Source organism: Portunus trituberculatus, chromosome 25 (genome assembly GCF_017591435.1).
Source record: "Portunus trituberculatus isolate SZX2019 chromosome 25, ASM1759143v1, whole genome shotgun sequence".
Taxonomy (NCBI): Eukaryota; Metazoa; Arthropoda; class Malacostraca; order Decapoda; family Portunidae; genus Portunus; species Portunus trituberculatus.
The window spans coordinates 2,808,645-2,830,000 of record NC_059279.1 but is presented as its reverse complement, the minus strand read 5'-3'; the positions used below and the strand labels follow the sequence as shown (position 1 = coordinate 2,830,000).

Sequence of the window (21,356 nt, the reverse complement as noted above, 5' to 3'; positions counted from 1 at the left end):
AGAGTAGAACCGTAATTTTCTTTTTATGTGTCTGAATGAGAAGATGAATCAGTGCAACCCTTCTTAACATGCCTTAGGAAAACGTATATGAATAACAAGGGAGAGTAAAGAAGAGTGAGTGGATGGAGAATCTGAATAGAATAGATATAAATTGTCGTTAATTTGGCAAGTGTGAGGAGTAACATAGCATTAAATCCCAAGTGAGGGAAATCAAGACAGTACCACCTTACTAATGAGCTGACGTCAACTACTGGATCGTTAACATTGAGGGCCATGAGTAGAAAGTGGAAGTTCAGACCAGAAAGCAAATATGAGAGAATAAGTTAGGAAAAGGTTACTCGGCGATAATGAGAGAAAAATAAAAGCGAAGATAATTGTACTTGCACAAATGTTAACGAGTTGCTTGAAAGATAAATGAAAAATAATTATACACTAGAAGCATAACAAAAAACTAAAGCTTGAACGAGAAAAAAGAAAAATCGAAGCCAGCGCCATTACAGTTGTGGCAACAAAACAGGGCGAAAAAATATGAATGTACAAATATTAATGTATTGCTGAGTAAATAAACTAATCAATCAATAAAGAAATAAGCTAGAATGTGTAGAATGGAGAATAATTCATTGGAGTCATTTTAATTTACATGTATGAAGAAGATTTAATAACCAGAGAATAAGAATGAATAACCAGAGAGAGAGAGAGAGAGAGAGAGAGAGAGAGAGAAGTCTGCAAGAAATCCCATATATTTGGAATTTATTAGTACATCTGTAAGCTAAGCGACAGGTCAACTCTTTGCTTTACACCGTGTAATTGAAGAATGAGTGTTGACGTCTGCAGAATATTGCTAATCGTTAAAATTTTGTACACTGACGACAAGAGTGTTTGAAGACGTCACAAGCCGAACTTTTATATCCACCTGCTAGAGACAGACAACCAGGCAGGGAGAGAACGGCCCCACCAGTTCCCTCACACACCGGTTCATCCGCATCACTTGTCCCCGCTCAAGACAGAAAGAAGACTGAGAAGAAAGTACTTTGTGTCGAGTGAACAAAGACAGAGAGTGGTGAAAGACAGAGTGAGATGTGAGATCGAACCTAGAGAATATTTCGTGTGTTATTAGAAGAGATTGTTTATTTTGTCGAGTGAAATAAGAAAACCGCTACCACTTTATCCTCATGACGTACGAAAAATACTGAAACTCATCTTTATCTCCTTCAGTACTGGGGCACATTTTTACCTTGAGTTTTGTGTACGATTAAACTTTTTTCTTATATTAGGAATGGTCTATGGAGGTCAGAAGATTAATGGCCACAGTCTTCACCATTTTAATCCCCACATTAGTTTGTGAAGCTGTATAAATCATCAAATAGTAAGCAGAATGAATATGGAAATGCGTCATGGTGCTGAAGGGGTTAATAGTCGCTGCTAGCCATTGTAAGATACACCCTTGCAACACCCCAGGTTAAGGCGAAACAAATAAAATCAAGGCTAAAACATCATATTTCCTTAATTTTGTGATGTGTTTCCTGGAGATTTCTCGTGAGCTATGTTGAGAATCCCAGGCGTAGGCAACCCTGCTCTCCTGCACTCTGACACTCGCTCCCCGCTCATTCAACTCCATTCACTCAACTGCATCGCCATTCACTCGAGATTCCTCTGGCGTGGATCTCAACTTGAAACTTCCTGTTACTCTATCACCGAGCAAAAACTGTCACTCTGTTTGCTCCTTCACCTGCTTGTGCATGGCGAGGTGTGAGTGATTGAGCGTTATGGAAGATACGCACAGCTATTGTTCTTTCTTAATGAGGGTGACCATTCGAGGGTGTTACGGTCAGATTTGATGTTACTCTCTAATGTAACTCTCTCTCTCTCTCTCTCTCTCTCTCTCTCTCTCTCTCTCTCTCTCTCTCTCTCTCTCTCTCTCTCTCTCTCACTGTGTATTTTTTTTTTTTTTTTTTTTTTTTTTGTGTGTGTGTGTGTGGGGATCAGGAGCTCCTGCATGGTGTAGTGGCTTTTCACTCTATATTGGCTCTTTGGAGGCAAGAATGTAAAGAGATGCCAAGATTGGCTTGGGAGAAAGAAAGGAAACAAAGAAGAAAACCCGCAAGCAATGTCGTATCCTTCCATATCAAGTAAAAAAAAAACAAGACAACAAAAATAAAAATAGAAGAATTGTGAGAGGCCTGTTTGCTTTGAGTTCCTACATGTACATAACTGCATTTATAATGTGTGAACTGCCAAAGTATTTTGCGTGGCTCCTAGTAAACTGGTACAAACCGCTTATAAGGAGTAGCGCTAGCACGCAGCTGAACGGTTACCCATCGAGCCCCGCCGCCACGACCATCCCAACACCGTCACCGTCACTACCACCCCAGCCGCTGGACTCTCAGGACGCGCGGCGCGACCCACTCCTCCCACCAGTGCGTCACAGAGCACCTGTCGCGCAGCCCCTCGCGGAGACGCACCTCTTCTCGTCACGTGTGCAGTGCTCACTTGACAGGTGCGCGTGCATCGTGGTGCTTTGGACACATTTCTTTTCTGTACAAGACTGACGATCTCTGTGTTGTTTGTGTCGCGAAACTAGTGTTTTGACTTAACCGAACGCCGCACCGCTTGCCGCCAGTGAGTATCAGCTGATTTGTTGCCCTTAAAGGAGCGTTTCAAAGCAAATTTCAAACACTGCCTTCCAATTCCAGCACAGCCACTGTAGAACCTTTTTCACTTCAGTACATAATTACTTAAAAACAACGTCATGTAACGTTACTGCTGCTGCTATGACGTCAATGACTTAATCGTTTCATCATGGACATCCGAGGCTCGCTTCACGCAAACATTATTTTTTTTTCTTTAATTTACTCTCTCTCTCTCTCTCTCTCTCTCTCTCTCTCTCTCTCTCTCTTCCTTACGGGGATGTCAAAAATGCGTCATCACACAAGCAGTTACCACACGGAAAAGCTGACAGCAGGGACACCACGCTGCCCTGCCACAGAGGGGCCGTGGCCGCTGCACAGACATAGACTTATGAAAAATTACAGACCATTCTGTTCCAGGAGTTTAGCAGAGCACGTGGCGCACGAGACTTGGGCTCCGATGAACATTGCACGATGCTTGCTAGGCGACAGTGGAGGCTGGTGTGAGGAGCACGCCCCAAAGGAATTATTCTATTTGGTATTTTCCCTCGTATTCCAGGTAAAAATTCGCAATAAAAGATGAAAGAAACTACAAGATGGAAGGAGGAGGAGCAGGAGGAAGAGATGAATCCATTAGATGAAGAGATGGACGTGGAAGCTAAAAAGATGGCGTCCAAACTAACAAGTTTAGAAGACATCGTGGAGGAGCTGGGTCCCTACGGCCGCTGGAACGTGTGCCTCTTCCTGCTGTGTTCCTCTGGTAAGCGTGGGTCGTGGGGCGCGGGACGCAGGGCACTAAACCCGGGGTGCAGGGCTCGGGGCGCAGGGTACTATGCGCCGCAGGATGCCCTTGGAGCCTAGACAAGCAGTGCTGGGATAGGTGCGGCGTACAGTAAATTTACCTTCGGAAGAACTCGGGGCTTACTTGGAAGATTACCACTTGCTAGTGATAAAGAGGACATTTCTCTCTCTCTCTCTCTCTCTCTCTCTCTCTCTCTCTCTCTCTCTCTCTCTCTCTCTCTCTCTCTTATACAGTTACTGCGTATATATTCGTGCAGTTTTTTTTTTTCTCCATTATTTTCTCCTTCGTAAATGTATTTATTTCCACATTGTTGCAAGGCCATCTTCTTCTTCGTGGAGAATTTATGATGCACATTTATGAATACAAAAAAAAAACAACTAAAGACGGAGAGAGAGAGGACAAGTACGCATGAAGGCAGCATCGCGGAGAAAATGTGAGGAGCCCAGCAGTGTGTGTGCGATTATCTCCTATGCTTATTATCTATGGCGCTCACTGTATGAATTATAGTGATTATACTTTATTACTCTCTCTCTCTCTCTCTCTCTCTCTCTCTCTCTGCTAACCGAATATTTCTTATTTTAGTACAAGGGAGAGGGAGAGAGAGAGAGAGAGAGAGAGAGAGAGAGAGAGAGAGAGAGAGAGAGAGAGAGAGAGAGAGAGAGAGAGAGAGAGAGAGTGAACAATCCAGTTAAAAGAATGAGGAAGCAACCATTACAGTGAGAGAGAGAGAGAGAGAGAGAGAGAGAGAGAGAGAGAGAGAGAGAGAGAGAGAGAGAGAGAGAGAGAGAGAGAGAGAGAGAGACAGACAGACAGACAGACAGGTGGAGTTCAGGCAGGTATAGACAGAAGGTAGTTGGATTCCCTGTACTCACAATGGCGGGTGTCGGGTTGAGGCCACCGCTACGAGGGATCATAAACTCGATAGGTATTAATTAATGGTGTTCAGTATTCTTCCTGACCAACAAGATCCAGTGGTGTGTATAAATTTTTTTTTCCTTACACGTTAAACGGGAAGCTCAGGAACGATAGAACAAAAAAAAAAGTGTTTATAGATCGTATCCTTCATTTATTCGAGAGTTCATTATCTTCAGTATAGCTAACACAAGGAGAGCAAGGAGCAAACATTTTTACTTTTTGTAGGGTGTAACGCGAATGTCTGCGGATACTGCCAGATGTGTGTGTACAGAATATTCGCCGTGGACAATATTTTATGCACTTTAGCCTTGCAGTGAAATATTCAAGTCTGCCCGAGTGACGAACGCAACGGCAGGGCTGGGCGGGTAATCACGGAGGGGGAACGTCAAACCCACACACTCCCAATTACTTTAAATTTGGTAATACAGTCTAAATGCGTTATTTGCCATTGTCTCAGAGGGGAACTGTGTAATCTGACTAGCAATGGACTGATTTGTTGCTTGTTTCTAGTTTCATTCCTTCCCACTCCCTGCCCGGCCAGTGCTTGGTGTTATGCTGTCCATTGTTGTGTGTGTCATTTATTATATACATAGTGTCATTGTGTAGTGTTCATCTGTTATCACTCATTTCGTCCTGGGATACTGTAAAGCTCATAAACTTTCAGATCTCCACCGTGGATACCCGCCTGGCCTTACCGTATGAATCTATCGCTCAGCCTCACTTGAATTTGATGCTAGGGCCAAACAACGTCTCAAAATGCATACCTTTATAGAAAATCATCCACTAACCTTCCACTTGGAATAACCATGCTAGGGTCAAACAACGCCTCAAAATGCATACTTGTAAGGGGGGGGTCAAACATCGCCTCAAAATGCATACCAGTATAAAACATTTTCCACTTATAATAACCTTCCACTTTGAATGACCATGCTAGGGCTTGATAACGCCTCAAAATGCAAATCTGTATAGAACATTTTCCACTTAAAATAACTTGTACACACACCTCAGCTTGGTAGAATCCGCAGAAACTCGTCTCACACCATTTATGTTCTTAAAGTATCATTTATGCAAGGTTAAAGGTAGCGTGGTGAACCTTGTGACGAGTCTGGGGCGGAGTATCGTGTAACACCAGTCTAGGCAGGAAAAGAAGGTGGCAGGTGGAGTTTCATAAATCCTGTTAGGCCCTATGTATCATTTAGGTTAACGCAGGACCTGTTGTGTTGTGTGTTATCTCTTTCCGGTGTGGTCCGATTCGTCCACCTGGCAGCTCGCTTGACAAATACACAAGCCATGACTGTTCTTAAAGGACACGGACAATTCGCTGGGTTCTCTCTAGTGTTTCTCCTGATAAGAGTGTAGAAATGTTACTAACCTGTCACTAGACTTAGAAATACCCTTAGAAAACCGTCTCAACTAGAGATTTTTGGAGGTAATAGAGGTAAGGCGCGGAAGTGTTTCAGAATATGACATTAAGAACACCATAGCGATCCAGACTGCCCTCTTATGTTTTTATTGTGAATTGCGCTTCCCTCGTGTTTTCTCGCATCGTGCCTCAGGCTGATGTGACTTTGGGATGAAATTAAATCACACTGTATCCAGAAAAATAAAAAGTATGTTCTCTTATTTTAACATTTTCAAAGGCCATAGAAGAGATTAGTTGGGTTTTCAAGTGTGTTTCTCCTGTTGATAACGTATGAATCTTGTTAATATGTTATTAGAGACGTGAAAAAAAAAATTCTTATTTGTCATCTATCAGGAGTCCATTGAAAGAAAGTAGTCGAGGTGATGACAGAAGTGTTTGGAAATAAGGTGCAGTGAAGGCAAACACACACACAGGTCACAGATTGCACCGTTGAGACACTTGCCGCCTTCAAGTAAATGGCCAGAGAGATTCTATCGCTTCCAATTAGATCGAACTAGTTTTTTAATGAACCAGAATGTCATTTGTTTGGTTTGTACTTATATTTATACACTAGTCTGGCGAACCTGTTTAGTTTTATCTATCTATTATCATTCTTATTATTTTTATTCATTTTTATTTATCTTGTTTATTTTTCATGTACATATAGCTATGAAAAAAAAGTTCCAATGAAGTAAAGAATTCAGAGAGAGAGAGAGAGAGAGAGGGTGTGTGTGTGTGTGTGTGTGTGTGTGTGTGTGTGTGTGTGTGTGTGTGTGTGTGTGTCTGTCTGTCTGTCTGTCTTTCAACTTATTAATTTACAAACCTTTATCATAATGAATGACTTAATTTGTTTTTCTTTCCATCCTATCGCTCCTCCTCCTCCTCCTCCTCCTCCTCCTCCTCCTCCTCCTCCTCCTCCTCCTCCTCCTCCTCTTCCTCCTCCTCCTCCTGCTTTATTTTCCTGTGTATTCATCTTGTTTACCTATATCACCTCTTCCTTTCCTCTACCTCCTTTGTATTCCCTTGTTTTCCTCCTGCTTCCCCATCCTTTATTTTTCTCTCTCTTCCTCCTCCTCTTCCTGCTCCTCCACCTGCCACACTTCCCACTCCACTTCCTACTCCTCGCCAGCCATCATGTTCAACGCCCTCATCACAATGTCCTACCAGTTCCTCGGCGCCACACCTGATCATTGGTGCCGCGTGGAGTCCCTCAAAGAAGTCAACTGGACCGACCAACAAATCCTAGACTTCGCTATCCCCATCGAGTGAGTCTTTCCTCCCTCCTCCTCTCACGCGTTGGCTTACTCCTCCGCTTCTCTTTATTATTGATGCTAGTTTTTCTTTTCTTTTTCATCGAGTGTTTACTGTTTTATCTACTTAACAACTGAATTAGCCAAAGGACTGTATAAAGTGTGTTTGTTAGTGTGTGTAATTCACCACGGTCGTCTCCTGATCACCCAGCCAGCCTTCACCATTAAGGCGGTGTCACATACCACTTTTTCGTCAACTTTTTCTATCAACTTTCTGAAGACTGTCAACTTTTGTCCACGCTCGTCGTCACACACAAGCTTGCTTCCGCCTTTATCGCGTTTGTCAACTGTAAACAAACATGGCGGCCCCTTCACTCCCAGCAAGCCGTTCCTATTTTTTCGTTGCTATTTTTGGCCTTTAATGCTCCCTATGAGAAACTCTTCAGACAGCTTTGTCCACTCATAAACAATAAGGCAGCTCATCTTGACCAGTTGCTACTTGGAATTTCTGCCTTGGAGCGTCGCAGTCCCAAACACCGCTAGGCTAGAACAAAAAAAAAAAAAAAAAAAAAAGAAAAAGAAAAAAAAAATATAATATATATATATATATATATATATATTTTTTTTTTTTTTTTTTACATCTACTTATCAAGATTCTATTAATTTGAGATTATAGCATCATTCCAATTAACAAGAAAATGAATTTTATTACAAAAGTGTTGATTAGAAACCATAGATCTTTATTTGACTAAAATTTGACGCTAGAGGAAAACAGTGGGTTTCGTCTGACTCAAAACGACGGAAAGAGTTGACGGAACAGTAAAAAAACAACGGAAGAAGTGCTAGTGTGACGCCGCCTTTACGGAGCGAACTCAGAGCTCATTGACCGATCTTCGGGTAGGACTGAGACCACAACACACCGGGAAAGCGAGGCCACAACCCTTCGACTTACATCCAGTACCTACTTGCTACTAGGTGAACAGGGGCTGCACATTAAGAGTCTTGCCCATTTGCCTCGCCGCGCCCGGGACTCGAACCCAGGCCTTTTCGGTTGTGAGCCGAGTGTGCTAACCAACACACTACGTGGTGTGTGTGTGTGTGTGTGTGTGTGTGTGTGTGTGTGTGTGTGTGTGTGTGTGTGTGTGTGTGTTATTAATGGCAGTGCATGAAATATACTGGACAAAAGGCTTCTTCCCGCACTATAAACGTGAACCAATCACCAGAACAAACTTGAGATAGAAGTGTGGAGTTGGAACCGCCCAGCAGCACATCAACGTGCGTGTCAGTGTGGTGGACAACAGATACAGACAAAACATCACCACTGTTACGATGAATGGTCCACTTTGTGCTCACCGTCGTGTACAGTTCCCGACACATGTTACCACTGACCTGCTCAACGACAATATGTATATAGTTAGATTATGTGGTGATGCGTATCAGCGCTTACTATGTATACATGAATTAATGTGTATGGAACTATTGATAATTTGTTATATGAGATTGCTAACTTAATTGAACTATATAACTTTGTATTAATCATCTTGAGTAGTTCCTGTGACTTCACTTCATTTAAGAGGGAGGTTTGAAGACATTTATCCCTTTATTTTGGCTAACTCTCGGACCTGGCAACTTTTGGGCCTTTTATTTTAGCTTATGTTGCCCTTGGCCACTTTTCCCCTCTTACACAAAAAAAAATCATCATCTTTACAGGACGTTAAGAAAATATTCATTTAAAGATTTATACAAAAGTCACATGAGTGTTTTATTTTTCTGTTAGTGCAAACCTTCATTTTATTAATAATCTAAATAGTGACCCGCTAACACAAGACGCCACACTCCACAGCAGCAAGACGGGGGAGCACGACAGGTGCCACGTGTACGACTACAACTACACGGAGGCGGCGCTACTGGGCTACGACGCCGCTGTGGCCCACCAACCAAGGCAGGCCAACCAGGACACGCCCCGGATCGTCCCTTGCAGCGCGCGAGACTTCAATCTGACGCAGCACGAGTCTTCCGTGGTGACTGAGGTGGGTGGAGAGGAGTCTTTGCCTTTACTGATCTCGGTCGATTGCCATGCTGTAGCGGACTATGGCTCGTACTCTCAAACCCTTCTGTGTTTCACCATCACTATTCCAAAGGCTTTATTTAAATTTACACGAGTTTTCTGAGGTGTTTTTACTGTTTTAGAGGCAGAATAACAAATTTTCTCCCTTATTAGTTGGCGAAACACTCTTAAAAACTGTGCTAAACATCTCTGTGGCCTTCGGAAATAATCATGGTGAGAGACCTAAGTGTTTCTGTATACGTAATGTACCTCTATCATGTCTAGCGTTCTTTCTAATTTCCATACGTTATCGCCAGAATCCGTTTTCGTTTAAAGATTATATACTGATCTTGTATCTTACTTTCATGATGGTTCGTGATTGGCGTATGTGCGTGTGCGTGTACGCGTTGCTCAGTGGGACCTGGTGTGCGAGCGGCGTGTGCTGTACGCAACCACGCAGGCCGTGAACCAGCTTGGCTTCCTCATCGCATCACTGCTAACTCCGATTTTGGCAGACAGGTGAGAGAGAGAGAGAGAGAGAGAGAGAGAGAGAGAGATATATATATATATATATATATATATATATATATATATATATATATATATATATATATATATATATATATATATATATATATATATATATATATATATATATATATATATATATATATATATATATATATATATATATATATATATATATATATATATATATATATATATATATATATATATATATATATATATATATATATATATATATATATATATATATATATATATATATATATATATATATATATATATATATATATATATATATATATATATATATATATATATATATATATATATATATATATATATATATATATATATATATATATATATATATATATATATATATATATATATATATATATATATATATATGTGTGTGTGTGTGTGTGTGTGTGTGTGTGTGTGTGTGTGTGTGTGTGTGTGTGTGTGTGTGTGTGTGTGTGTGTGTGTGTATGTATGTATGTGTGTGTGTGTGTGTGTGTGTGTGTGTGTGTGTGTGTGTGTGTGTGTGTGTGTGTGTGTGTGTGTGTGACAAAGGGCCGCCGTGGTACAGTGGAACCATGCGTGCTTTGGGGTCCGAGGGGTCTCCAAGCGCACGGGTTGGAATTCTGTCCACGGTCCGAGTGTAGGTTGGGTTTCCTCACTCGGGGCAACGGTTTCCTAGCGGGTGGGCTTTGAGATAGGAGGTGCCACAAAAAGTAACCCCTTTAGCCCAGAAATTCCCGTGAAAAGCCCACATGGTATAAAAAAAAAATAAAATAAGGAGCTACTTGTATTGCATTAAGGTTTGGTCGGCGGCCGGTGGCGCTGTGCATGATGTGCCTCATCCTCCTGCTGGGATTAGGCAGCCTCTTCTCTTCCTCCGTGGACGTCTTCATCGCCTTCAGGTGTGGCATGTCCACCACCATGATGATCCTCTACCTCTGCTGCTTCATCATTAGTAAGTGAGGTAGATACCGCATTAGAGAGAGAGAGAGAGAGAGAGAGAGCTGGGAGGGGGGAGGAGCAAATGAATCAACTCATCACTCTTGTCTTTGTTTTCTCCCCCAAAGTGATGGAATGGACCACCACCTCAACACGCTCCTCCTTTGGCTCCATGACGGTGACAGGCTGGGCCGTGGGCTGCATGTTGGTCCCCGGCATCGCCTACCTCATCAGGCCATGGCGCTATCTGCAGGCTGCCTTCGTACTGCCCTACGTCGCCTTTTTTCTGGGATGGCGGTAAAGAAGATGTAGACGAGCCAATCAGATGATGTACATTGAGATATTCTATCAAAGTTGTGTGCTCTTCTCGTTCCGACAAAACCAACACAACTAACCACACGCAGGTTTCTGCCGGAGTCCCCTCGCTGGCTGCTGCTGCACGGTCGCTACGAGGAGGTGGAGAACACCCTGGCCACGATCGCCGCCACCAACCGCAGCAAGGTTCCTCCCAGGGGCGTCCTCCGAGCCGCCCTCACGCGCATCAGCCAACAGGTAACGAGGCGAGGCCCATCGCTGCGTGTTTGTCGTGACGGCTGAGCAGCTGCTGCTGCGCGCCACTGGTGTTTGGGATTGTTTTATTTTTTTTTTTTTCTTCTTTTTCTATATATATATATATATATATATATATATATATATATATATATATATATATATATATATATATCAGAGCCGGTGTTTTATTCTTTTTTTCTAACGATACACTTTTCTCCGGCACATAACGCTGCAGATGCGGGGTGAGCTTGGGCAGAGCAAGGCGAATGGTGGGCAGAGACACTGCGTCGGGATGGTGATGGACGCGCTGCGACATGTGTTGTCTCCCTACATCAGCACCCAGCGTGCCCGCAAGATGTGTTTGCTCATTATCATTTGGTTCTCAGCGTCCTCTGCGTATTACGGCCTCTCCCTCAACGCCACAAACATCAGGTGATGCACAACTCAGGCAGCGGTGCGGGTCCCCCATTCATCACAACGTTTTCTTTTTACAACAGAGTACAATTTTCTGTGAAGACATATGGCACAAACTCGATTAGTGGTTCTGAATTTGATAATACTGTGTGCCCCCTTCAGTACATCGTTTTCTATCAAAACAGTATAATTTTCTATAAATTTGCGTGGCTAACTACAACATTATTATTTCCTTCACAGTGCAGATCCTTATCTGTACAATTTCCTCCACGGCGTGTTCGAGGTGCCTGCCTATTTCTTGCTGTGGCTGCTTGTGGCGCGCGCAGGCCGCCGCCCTTCCCTCAGCGTTCTGTTCTTCTTCTGTGCCATCTGCATCGCCATCAACAGCATCCTTATGTTCGTCTACGCTGGTAGGTTATATTCCGCAGGAGCCAAGAGTCTGCTTTTTGACACTGGAACATCTCACTTGATGGGAGGTAGATGCCCTTGTTGTGGGACACTGGCACAATAACTTGACACATCTGTAACGCGCTGGCATGGAGGACAGAGGGGGAGGGAGAGGAAGGCAATGTTGATAGCAAGTCAGTCTTCACACCTAATTCTGTCTGATCTCTTTGCGTCTCTGTATGGACAGGAAGCACCCAATCACTGCACTCACACTCACTTCATCACACTGTCACCCCTGCCTCCTTGACGTGTCCCACCCTCACTCACTAGCCACCACGCACCAACACCAGTCACTCAGGCACCAGCACCACCACTTCTTTTTCACCTCCCTGTTATTTGCTCTTGTCTGTAACATATCCAGTATTGTACCATGTTCTTCCTGCAGCTTTATTTGCGTCCACTGATCCCTTGTCTTTCCCGGCTACAGTTCCCGTGTCAGTCAAGATCATCCTGTCGCTGCTGGGTAAGATGTCCGTAGCCGCTGCCTTCCATCTGGCCTACCTCTTCACCGCCGAGCTGTTCACCACCCAGCATCGCTCCCTCGCGGTTTGCCACTGTTGTCTCTTTGGTAGAATTGGCAGCATTGCCTCACCATACATCAACGATATACTGGTGAGGGATTGGCCTTTGTCTGCAGTAACTACTCATGTGAGGCATGCCCTGGTATGCGGGTGGCTTCATTTTGATCAAGTTTGACTAACAAAGTTGCAATACTTGTTTTATTTTTTACCCTCTCTCTCTCTCTCTCTCTCTCTCTCTCTCTCTCTCTCTCTCTCTCTCTCTCTCTCAGGGAGAAGCAGCGGAGTGGGCTCCTTCAGCAGTCTTCGCCGTGGTAGCATTCATCTCTTCCCTCCTCGCTCTTCTTCTGCCGGAGACTCGTAATAAAAATCTTCCTGAGAACAACGACGCCACGAAGGAGGAGGAGTCAAGGCCCTGAGCAGCGACCCGTCACTCAGGCAAGCCGCTCCACTGCTTTCTCTTATCGACTTGAAACCCATTTTGTGGCGGTCATCTGTGTGCTGGAGTCACGCCGAGACCACCGCAACACTCTCATCGCCACACAATCCATCCTGTACTCACCCCACACGTCTTCACGGTAGTAAAGAAAGACTCTCTCTCTCTCTCTCTCTCTCTCTCTCTCTCTCTCTCTCTCTCTCTCTCTCTCTCTCTCTCTCTCTGTGTGTGTGTGTAAATGTATGGCAGTATTATCATGGCGATGCACATCATACCTTTGCACATCACATCACATCACATCACATTATGCTGCACAATATAAGTAAGTAATGATAAGTGTTGATAAGCACCGCCATCACGCGAAGGTGCAGCGCCTCTGGCAGACAGCTCAGGGCACCATGACGCGTGGCAGCGGTCAAGGACTCATCACTGGGACCACTGGTACTCAATATAGGTACTCTTAGCAAGTGTTTCAAGAACTTTCATCACTAAATACATACCTCAGGACTCAAGGAGCTCACTTTCCAGTACACACCGGCCCAGGACTTAGCTATCGTTGAGACAAAGGTGGATTGGTGTGTCAATAGATCGCTGAACAAATAGACCACACAAACAATTGGAAATAATCTCATTATTATGGTTTAGACTTTAGAGCAAAAGCCTCATTCACCCCAAGACTGTGGCACCCTGACATCATGGAAGGTAATCAGCACACACTCAGAGGCTCAGTTTTAAATCTCGGCAGCGCTTCACATCCCCCTGCGCCATCCTTGCCCAGCTGATGTCAGGGAGTTGGCCACAGACAGTACAGCAAGCAACCATCACACACATATACTACATACGCTTTTTATAATTAAGATGAGGGATATTTTTGTTGTGTTTGTTTTACAGTATTTGTGCCATGTTTAGTTTTAAATAGTTTATAGATGTGCGCTTTTTTTTTTTTCTTTCTTTTATCTAAGGTCCTTATTCTTGGTCTTGTTCATCTGATTTTTTCTTTTCTTTTTCTCATCTTGAGTTTTTAATATTTTTCTGTCTAGATATTTTATTTCTTCTTAGCCTTTTTGTTCTTCATGTGATTGCCATTCTTTTTTTTCCTTCTCATTTTTACTGTTGAATTCATTGTCTTATTACACTCTCTTAGTTTCTAGTTTATTTCTTTATTTTACATGTATTTTTATGAGGAGAAAGAGTACAAGAACCCAATGTCTTTTTGTATGAGATCCTATATAGTATTAATTGTTGTTTTTCTACTGATATAGGAAGTTATAAGCGTGATCACTACCCCTTCACCTTTCCCCCCCTCTCTCTTTCTCTCTCTCATATACACGCGGACAGCAGCTCACTCTCCAGACAGCCACGCACACAACACCTCCTGCGCAAATCACCAAGCGTCCGAACTTTTCTCTTCGTCAGGAAATGTCTCTTGATTACGTCTTTGTTCACCCACCACTTGTTCTTACCCACCCTCCACCTACTTCTACGCCCGCCAGCACCCACTCGATGCCTCCCCACGCCCTCAGCCCCATGCATAGACAAACCCACGTCCCCACGCCCCACTAGAGATGGTAGAATAAGAGGGTACGTCCTTGTGAGTCCCTCGGTGGTGTCTTCTTGGGTGCTGTGTGTCCTAGGCCTTCCTGAAATGGTTGGAAGCGAAGGGGTTAGAAAATTTTGTGTGACGGGAGTATCAAAAGTCATCTGATGTCGAAAAAAGTTAAAATCAAGGAAAATAATAGAGAGGATAGTAAATTAGCCCCCTTCAGTACCATGACGCGTTTCCATATTCATTCTGCTTACTATTTGGTGATTTTATTCAGCTTCAGAATCTTATGTGGGGGTCAAAATAGTGAAGACTGTTGCCATTAATCTTCTGACCTCCATAGACCCTTCCTAACATCAATAAAATGGCCTAATCGTGCACAAATCCCAAGGCAAAAATGTGTTCCAGTATTGAAAGGGTTAATGAATACTTAGCTTGATTACGGGGAAACTTACCTTTAATACCCAGATGTGTCAGCAAGGAAGAGGAGGAGGAGGAGGAGGAGGAGGAGGAGGAGGAAGAAGTTGAAGAGTCTGAGTAAGTGAAGGTATGAGGGAAGAAAATTGATTGATGAGAAGAGGAGGAGGAAGAAGGAGGAGAGGAGGAGGAGAATAGGAAAGACCAGATAGATCGCTGTCTTCTGATGCTGCATAAATTACTGATAGTGTTTCGTAAGTCACGCTGAGAGCACACTGTCACGCGCGGGTCCCCTTCTACTACTGTCACTACCATCACCACCACCACCGCTACTACCGCCACCACATTCATAACTCCTGGTGATATTTTCAGGTGTTTCAGGTAATGTCAGGTAATCATGAGGAGATTTGATTGATGGATTGATTGACTGATTGATTGGGAGTTCCGTGACTAAAGATTTACACACGATTGATTTTAGTTTATTTTTTCGTCTGTGTTCAGTCTCTTAATGTTCTTGTTATTGTTGTTGCTGTTCTTCTGTTTCTCCTTTCTCTGTTTTTTTTCTCTTCTTCTTTTCTTCTTTTTCTTCTTTTTCTTTTTTCCTTTTCTTTTTTAACTTCTTCTTCTTCTTCTTCTTCTTCTTCTTTTTTCTTCTTTTTTTTTTTCTTTTTTCTTTTTTTCTTCTTCTTTTTCTTCTTCTTCTTCCTTCCTTCCTTCCTTCCTTCCTTCCTTCCTTCCTTCCTTTTCTTCCTTCCTTCCTTTCTTCCTTCCTTCTTCTTCTTCTTCTTCTTCTTCTTCTTCTTCTTCTTCTTCTTCTTCTTCTTCTTCTTCTTCTTCTTCTTCTGGTTCACTACCGCTTCGTTTAGCCGTGTTCGAATCGTATGTTGGTCCGGTTCGGGTCAAGAGCTCACTGTCAGCTGCCTCTCTGCTGTGCTTCACTCACTCTGGAAGGGAAAGTGAGTAGTGAGTGAAGGGGAGGGAAGGTGGAAGGTGGTGGTGGTGGTGGTGGTGGTGAGTTGAAAAATTATGATGTTATGTTGTTATATGTCTTTTGTTTGTTCTCTCTCTCTCTCTCTCTCTCTCTCTCTCTCTCTCTCTCTCTCTCTCTCTCTCTCTCTCTCTCTCTCTCAAAAATGCAAAAATGTACCAAAAATTTATCACGCGAACAAAAAGATCATACAAATAGTTATTTTCACCGTTGCAGAAATGTGTTATGTCGGTGAAATTACTGAGATTAGTGTAATTAGCACATTTACTCTTTGAGCAGATCATTACTTAACTCCTTCAGTACCATGACGCGTTTCCATATTCATTCTGGTGACTATTTGGTGATTTTGTACAACTTCAGACACTTATGTGGGATTAAAATAATGAAGATTGTGGCCATTAATCTTCTGACCTCTATAGACTTTTCCCAATGTCAATAAAATGGTCTGAAGGTTAAAATGTGTCCCAGTATTGAATGGGTTAAGCAGTTTGTCTCACCTGGAATTACGCTCATCAAGATCAGGTGTGTGGAGGCGATGGGCGGGCAGGTGTGGTGGTCTCTGAGGTGAAGGTGTGAGGTGGGCAGGTGGGCAAGTGTATGATTGCTGAGTTCACCTTCAGGACAGGAAGAGATGAAGCTCCCTTCCTCCGTTTTCTGTTTCTTAAAGGTTTCGTCTTGTGTTTGTCTTGTTTTATTCCCGTTATTTTTGTCTTCTTTCCAGTACGTGTTTTTTTTTTTTTTCTATAACCTACGTGTCTCTTTTTCTAATTTCCTGTTACTATTTTCTGGCACTGTTTTTTCTTCGTGTTTTTGTGCAGGTTACTTTGTTTTTATCTTCTTTCTTTTTTCTTGCTGTCTCCGTGCGTTTGCTGTCTCCTTTTCATCACCACACGAGCTCTTTCTGTTCTTTCACGTGCTTCTTTCCTGGTCCTTTAAACGAACTCGCATTTCACACATCTTTTTGCCAACATATTATTTCCTTCTGTCACTGGCTCATTTTTATTTCCTTCTCCCGTCCAAGCTTTTTCTCTTGTAGTGATGTTGCTTTCTGTCACACACGTCTTTTTTTCCCTTTAGCAATAAATCACCTAAGTTTTCTTTCTACGTGGGTCTTAGTTTCAGTCTTCTCTGTTGCTTGAAGACACACAAAATTATCGTATCCGTTGACCTGAAGACAGACTAAGCCGTTTTTCTGTGGCTTGAAGACAGGCAAGACACTCTCCGTAGCCTCAAGAAGTACGATGACCACCACAGTACCCTAAGTGGTAACAGTAAGGAGTCAGCACGTGATGGCAGGCGGCGGCAGTGTGGCCAGACGCTGGTTGTGTGAGGGGCTGCACGAGACCTGTCGCGGTGCTGCCAGGATTGTGCTGCTCGAGGGACGCTCCACTACCTGTTTATACCTCCGCTGGCACGCGTGTCTGGGGCTTCCTGATGCGTCGCCGTCTTTCACGTGTCTTGCTCTCTTCCGTCCTTCCGCCAAATAGTATCGAAACTTCTTCCCTTCCTTTTAAGCCTCGGAAGATTGAGCTGCTACAGGAGGCGTATGGAATGAATAAGTATTACATCAAAAATGTAAGAAATCGCCAGTGACGTCACGGTGCAGGCAGCATAAAAGGTCGAGGACGCAACAGTATTACACAGGGATGTTTGTCAACGCAGACGGTGGCACCAGAGGACGCAGCTGTTGATCAAAACAAAGATATTTCCAGCTTCCACACTTCCTCTGGTCAGATTAAGTCGGGTAACATTCACCTTGTAAGCAGAGAAGTGTTTGTGAGGAGCCTTGTTGTTATTCTGAAGAAGTAAGGAAAGGTTATGAACATTCTCGAAAGGCATTATTAAGGTTGGTTAGCGTTAAGATTTACATTAAGAGAAGACTGTGGCATGTGGTAATGTTCTGGTGCCAGTGAGAGATTAAGTGTTCAAAATAAATGAAGATGATACTCAGTTGCCGAAACTAATAGAGATGTCATAGTTTTCACTTCAGACGTAAAGAAAAAAAATAGAAAAAAAAAACATAGACATAGAAAAACAGAAAATCGAACAGACGGAGATGGAAAGAGAACCGGACAGACAGACACAGAGAGAACTGGACAGACAGACACAGAAACAGACAGACAGACACAGGGAGAAACAGACAGACAGACAGAGAGAACCAGACAGACAGACACGGAGAGAACTAGCTAGACAGACACAGAGAGAACTGGACAGACAGACACAGAGAGAACCAGATAGAGAAAGAGACAGAGAACCAGACAGACAGACACAAGGAGAAACAGACAGACAGACAGAGAGAAACAAACATCCAGACACAGAGAGAACCAGATAGAGAGAGATACAAAGAGAACCGGATAGACAGACACAGAGAGAAATAGAAAGAGAAATACACAAAAACCCATACAGAAACAGAGAAAAAAAAAAACGGACGGAGACACAAGACTTTACAAACAGACAAGACATTTCATATAACCAAACCTCTCCATTTCAAGAAAGACTCCGGACACAGTGTAACCTCTCAATTGTACCTCCAGACAGCAGATCACTCAATGGAACAATGAAGAGCTGTGCCAGGTATACTCACGTGATTTGGGAGAAACGTGTCAGCTGTCTGTGGGTTGCTGAGGTGCTGCGTGGCGGGGTGTTGTCTCCCGCCACATGAATAGATGACCGGTGCAGGAATCTCAGTGTTTTCTCTTCTTGTTTGGGTCTTTGTTATGTGTTTGAGGTATACGTGCTATCTAGGCCGTTGTGTTTTGTACTTGAGTCTTCAATACTGAGACACATTTTTTACATTGAGATTTAAGTAAGACTAGACCATTTTATTTATTAGGAAGGGTTTATGGAGATCAGAAGATGAATGACCACAAGCCTTCAATATCTCAATCCCCCAACATAAGTTTCTGAAGGTGTATACAATTATCAAATAGTAAGCAGAGTGAATATAGAAACGCGTCATGGTTCTGAAGGGGTTAATTGTTTGATCCCTACTTTTGTATCATATAGGAAAAAGGATAACGAAAACGACTACTCCCAGAAATCATCAGATAAATAAACATAGATAGGTAAGAAAATACAGGGATACAATACAAAGATACATAGATACGTACCGTCCCGCCGATACTTAACGTCCAGCCTGGTAAATTCTACATACCGTTATTATTATATTTTTATTCATCTAAGAGGAAAGCTATCCAAGGGCAACATAAAATAAAAATAAAGCCCCACTTACTTGCCAGTTCCCTTACAGTGTTGAGAGAATTAGCCAAAAAAAAGATAAATTTCTTGAAACTTCCCTCTTAAATGAAGCCACGTCAAGAGCACCACTGCTGTTACTATTACCGTGTCCTTTTGTCTCCCTGCCTCCTTCAGGATGGATGTAAATATAAAACACACTCTCTCTCTCTCTCTCTCTCTCTCTCTCTCTCTCTCTCTCTCTCTCTCTCTCTCTCTCTCTCTCTCTCTCTCTCTCACTCTCTCACTCACTCACTCACTCACTCACACACACACACACACACACACACACACACACACACACACACACACACACACACACACACAGACAGAGAGAGAGAGAGAGAGAGAGAGAGAGAGAGAGAGAGAGAGAGAGAGAAATAAACAAATGATAGGTAAATTAGATATATGAAATGATAAAAAGAAAAATGCATTATACAAACTACTATTTACACAGAGAAAGAGAAAAATTAGTATCAAGTTCATTACGAAAGCAACAAAGGAGTCACGTCTTCAAACTTCGACCATTTATTAGATGTAGAAAATATAGAAAACATGCTCAACTCGGAAGAATAATCCTGACTGCCTCTCTCGAACCTTTTATGTACGTACACGGAGAAGCGCCCACTATGCATACAAGTTAATCGGACACGTGGTGCAGGAGAAAAGGGACTGGAAGTGATAGTCCGGGGAAATGTGTGAGCCCAGGTTCTTCACCAGGGGAGCGGCACACCTGGGGGAGTCGAGTGAGGTGTGCAGAGGCGAGGGGCGCGTGTCCAGGTGGCGGTTTGTGTCCACGTTTTTGTGTGTATGATTAAATGTATAGAGTAAATAATGTATAATACAGAAAAGATAGATAGACTGACAGATACAGAGACAGATGGATGGATAGACAAACGAATAGATATGTAAATAGAATGAATGTATGAATTGGCATTATGATTAACTGTAGAGGTAAAAAAAAAAAAAAGTAACGCAATTTATGAGGCAAAATATAAATACCAGTAGTGCCACTCCTTCCTCCCTCGCCCCCCCTCCCCTCTCCCCGTCACACTTCCTCACCTTCAGACACACTCTCTCTCTCTCTCTCTCTCTCTCTCTCTCTCTAGACACAACACTCGCATATCTTTCAATGGCATGTGGAAGACGAATAAAAAAGACAGATAGACTTAACACACTGGTAGACAAACCCTTTCCGACACAGAGATTGATTCACAGACAGAAAAAGACGAAATATAACAAAAGAAAGAGAGAAAAATACAGATAAGCACAGAAGACAATGACACACAAACATATATAGATATTTAACGTTATCTGATAGTCTAACACACGATAAATACTACACACACACACACACACACACACACGGAACATTACGCTACAAGAGGAACTGGCTAGCTTAGTAAACAGGAAAGCCGCGAGACAGCAAGATGCACACACAGAAGGGAATCAACAGTCTAAGGATGGCAGCTGGTATTGCATGACTCATCACACTCAACACAGCTCTCCCCACTCCCTCCCTCTCATTCTCCTTCCCTCCTTTCTCCTCTCAGCTTTCCTTTGATTTCTCCCTCCATATATCTGTCTTCCCTATAACTTACTAGTCTTTTATATTCGTTTTATTCTTCTTTAGTTTCTCCCTTCATTTCTCTTATCTTCTCCTTTCTATTCGTCTGTTTTTTTTTTTTTACTGTTTCAATTTCTACATCCTTTAAACTTATTTTTATTCTTTTCACTTCTTTTGTTCATTCTCTCGTTGTCTTTTATCGACTTCTCATTCATTCCTCTCTAATTGTCATTCTTCTGTTTCTTTTTTTCTTTTTTTTGTACATATTGTGTTTCTTTTCTTTATTCTTTTATGCTTCTTTTTCTCTCTTTATTTCCACTACTTTTTTTTTTACAGTCGTACGTTTTTTTTTCTATTTTCACTTTTCTTTAACCTTCATTTATCACCCGTGCCACAAATCTCTCCACTTACATCCTATTTACCTATTTTATTCACTTTCACTCCCAGTACGCACACCTCTTCATTCTCTCCCCATCTCTGCAATTTCAATCTCCCCCATCTCTTTCACTTACAATTTTTCATTAAGACTCACAAGTGAACCTTTTTCTATTATTACAGTGTGCTCCGCCTCCTCCCTTTCCTCCATTGTTGACGCTGCTCTCCTCTGCATCCTCTGTGTTGACGCTCACCTCGTTCCCTGCTGGTATTTGTCTTCTGATGTTTGGCGGGAAGGGAATGCGAGAAGCGGGGATCTGGGGGATGGGAGATG

At 42.7% G+C, this 21,356-nt stretch overlaps 1 protein-coding gene and 1 long non-coding RNA gene across 4 annotated transcripts in view; one reads left to right on the top strand and one right to left on the bottom strand.

Moving 5' to 3' along the window:
- The window catches only part of LOC123508884 (solute carrier family 22 member 6-like), a 25,160-nt gene extending 3,823 nt beyond the window's left edge, over positions 1-21,337 (top strand). The window contains exons 1-13 of one of the 3 annotated variants that reach the window (XM_045262888.1): positions 2,354-2,619; positions 3,187-3,387; positions 6,876-7,011; positions 8,840-9,026; positions 9,459-9,562; positions 10,393-10,547; positions 10,660-10,828; positions 10,936-11,083; positions 11,319-11,515; positions 11,738-11,907; positions 12,372-12,556; positions 12,735-12,900; positions 21,206-21,337. In XM_045262888.1, the coding sequence (XP_045118823.1) occupies positions 3,207-3,387; positions 6,876-7,011; positions 8,840-9,026; positions 9,459-9,562; positions 10,393-10,547; positions 10,660-10,828; positions 10,936-11,083; positions 11,319-11,515; positions 11,738-11,907; positions 12,372-12,556; positions 12,735-12,881 (1,779 nt within the window). In that variant the 5' untranslated portion in view covers positions 2,354-2,619; positions 3,187-3,206 and the 3' untranslated portion in view covers positions 12,882-12,900; positions 21,206-21,337. Of the gene's footprint in view, positions 1-2,351; positions 2,620-3,186; positions 3,388-6,875; positions 7,012-8,839; positions 9,027-9,458; positions 9,563-10,392; positions 10,548-10,659; positions 10,829-10,935; positions 11,084-11,318; positions 11,516-11,737; positions 11,908-12,371; positions 12,557-12,734; positions 14,105-21,205 lie in introns of those variants that run through there. The other 2 variants (XM_045262887.1, XM_045262889.1) reach the window with 2 other exon arrangements.
- Positions 14,039-15,407, bottom strand: LOC123508885. The gene is made up of 2 exons (XR_006676024.1): positions 14,897-15,407; positions 14,039-14,538 (listed from the first exon to the last, which is right to left on the bottom strand). It is a non-coding gene; the product is annotated as an uncharacterized LOC123508885 (long non-coding RNA).
- Positions 21,338-21,356: the final 19 nt, after the last annotated feature.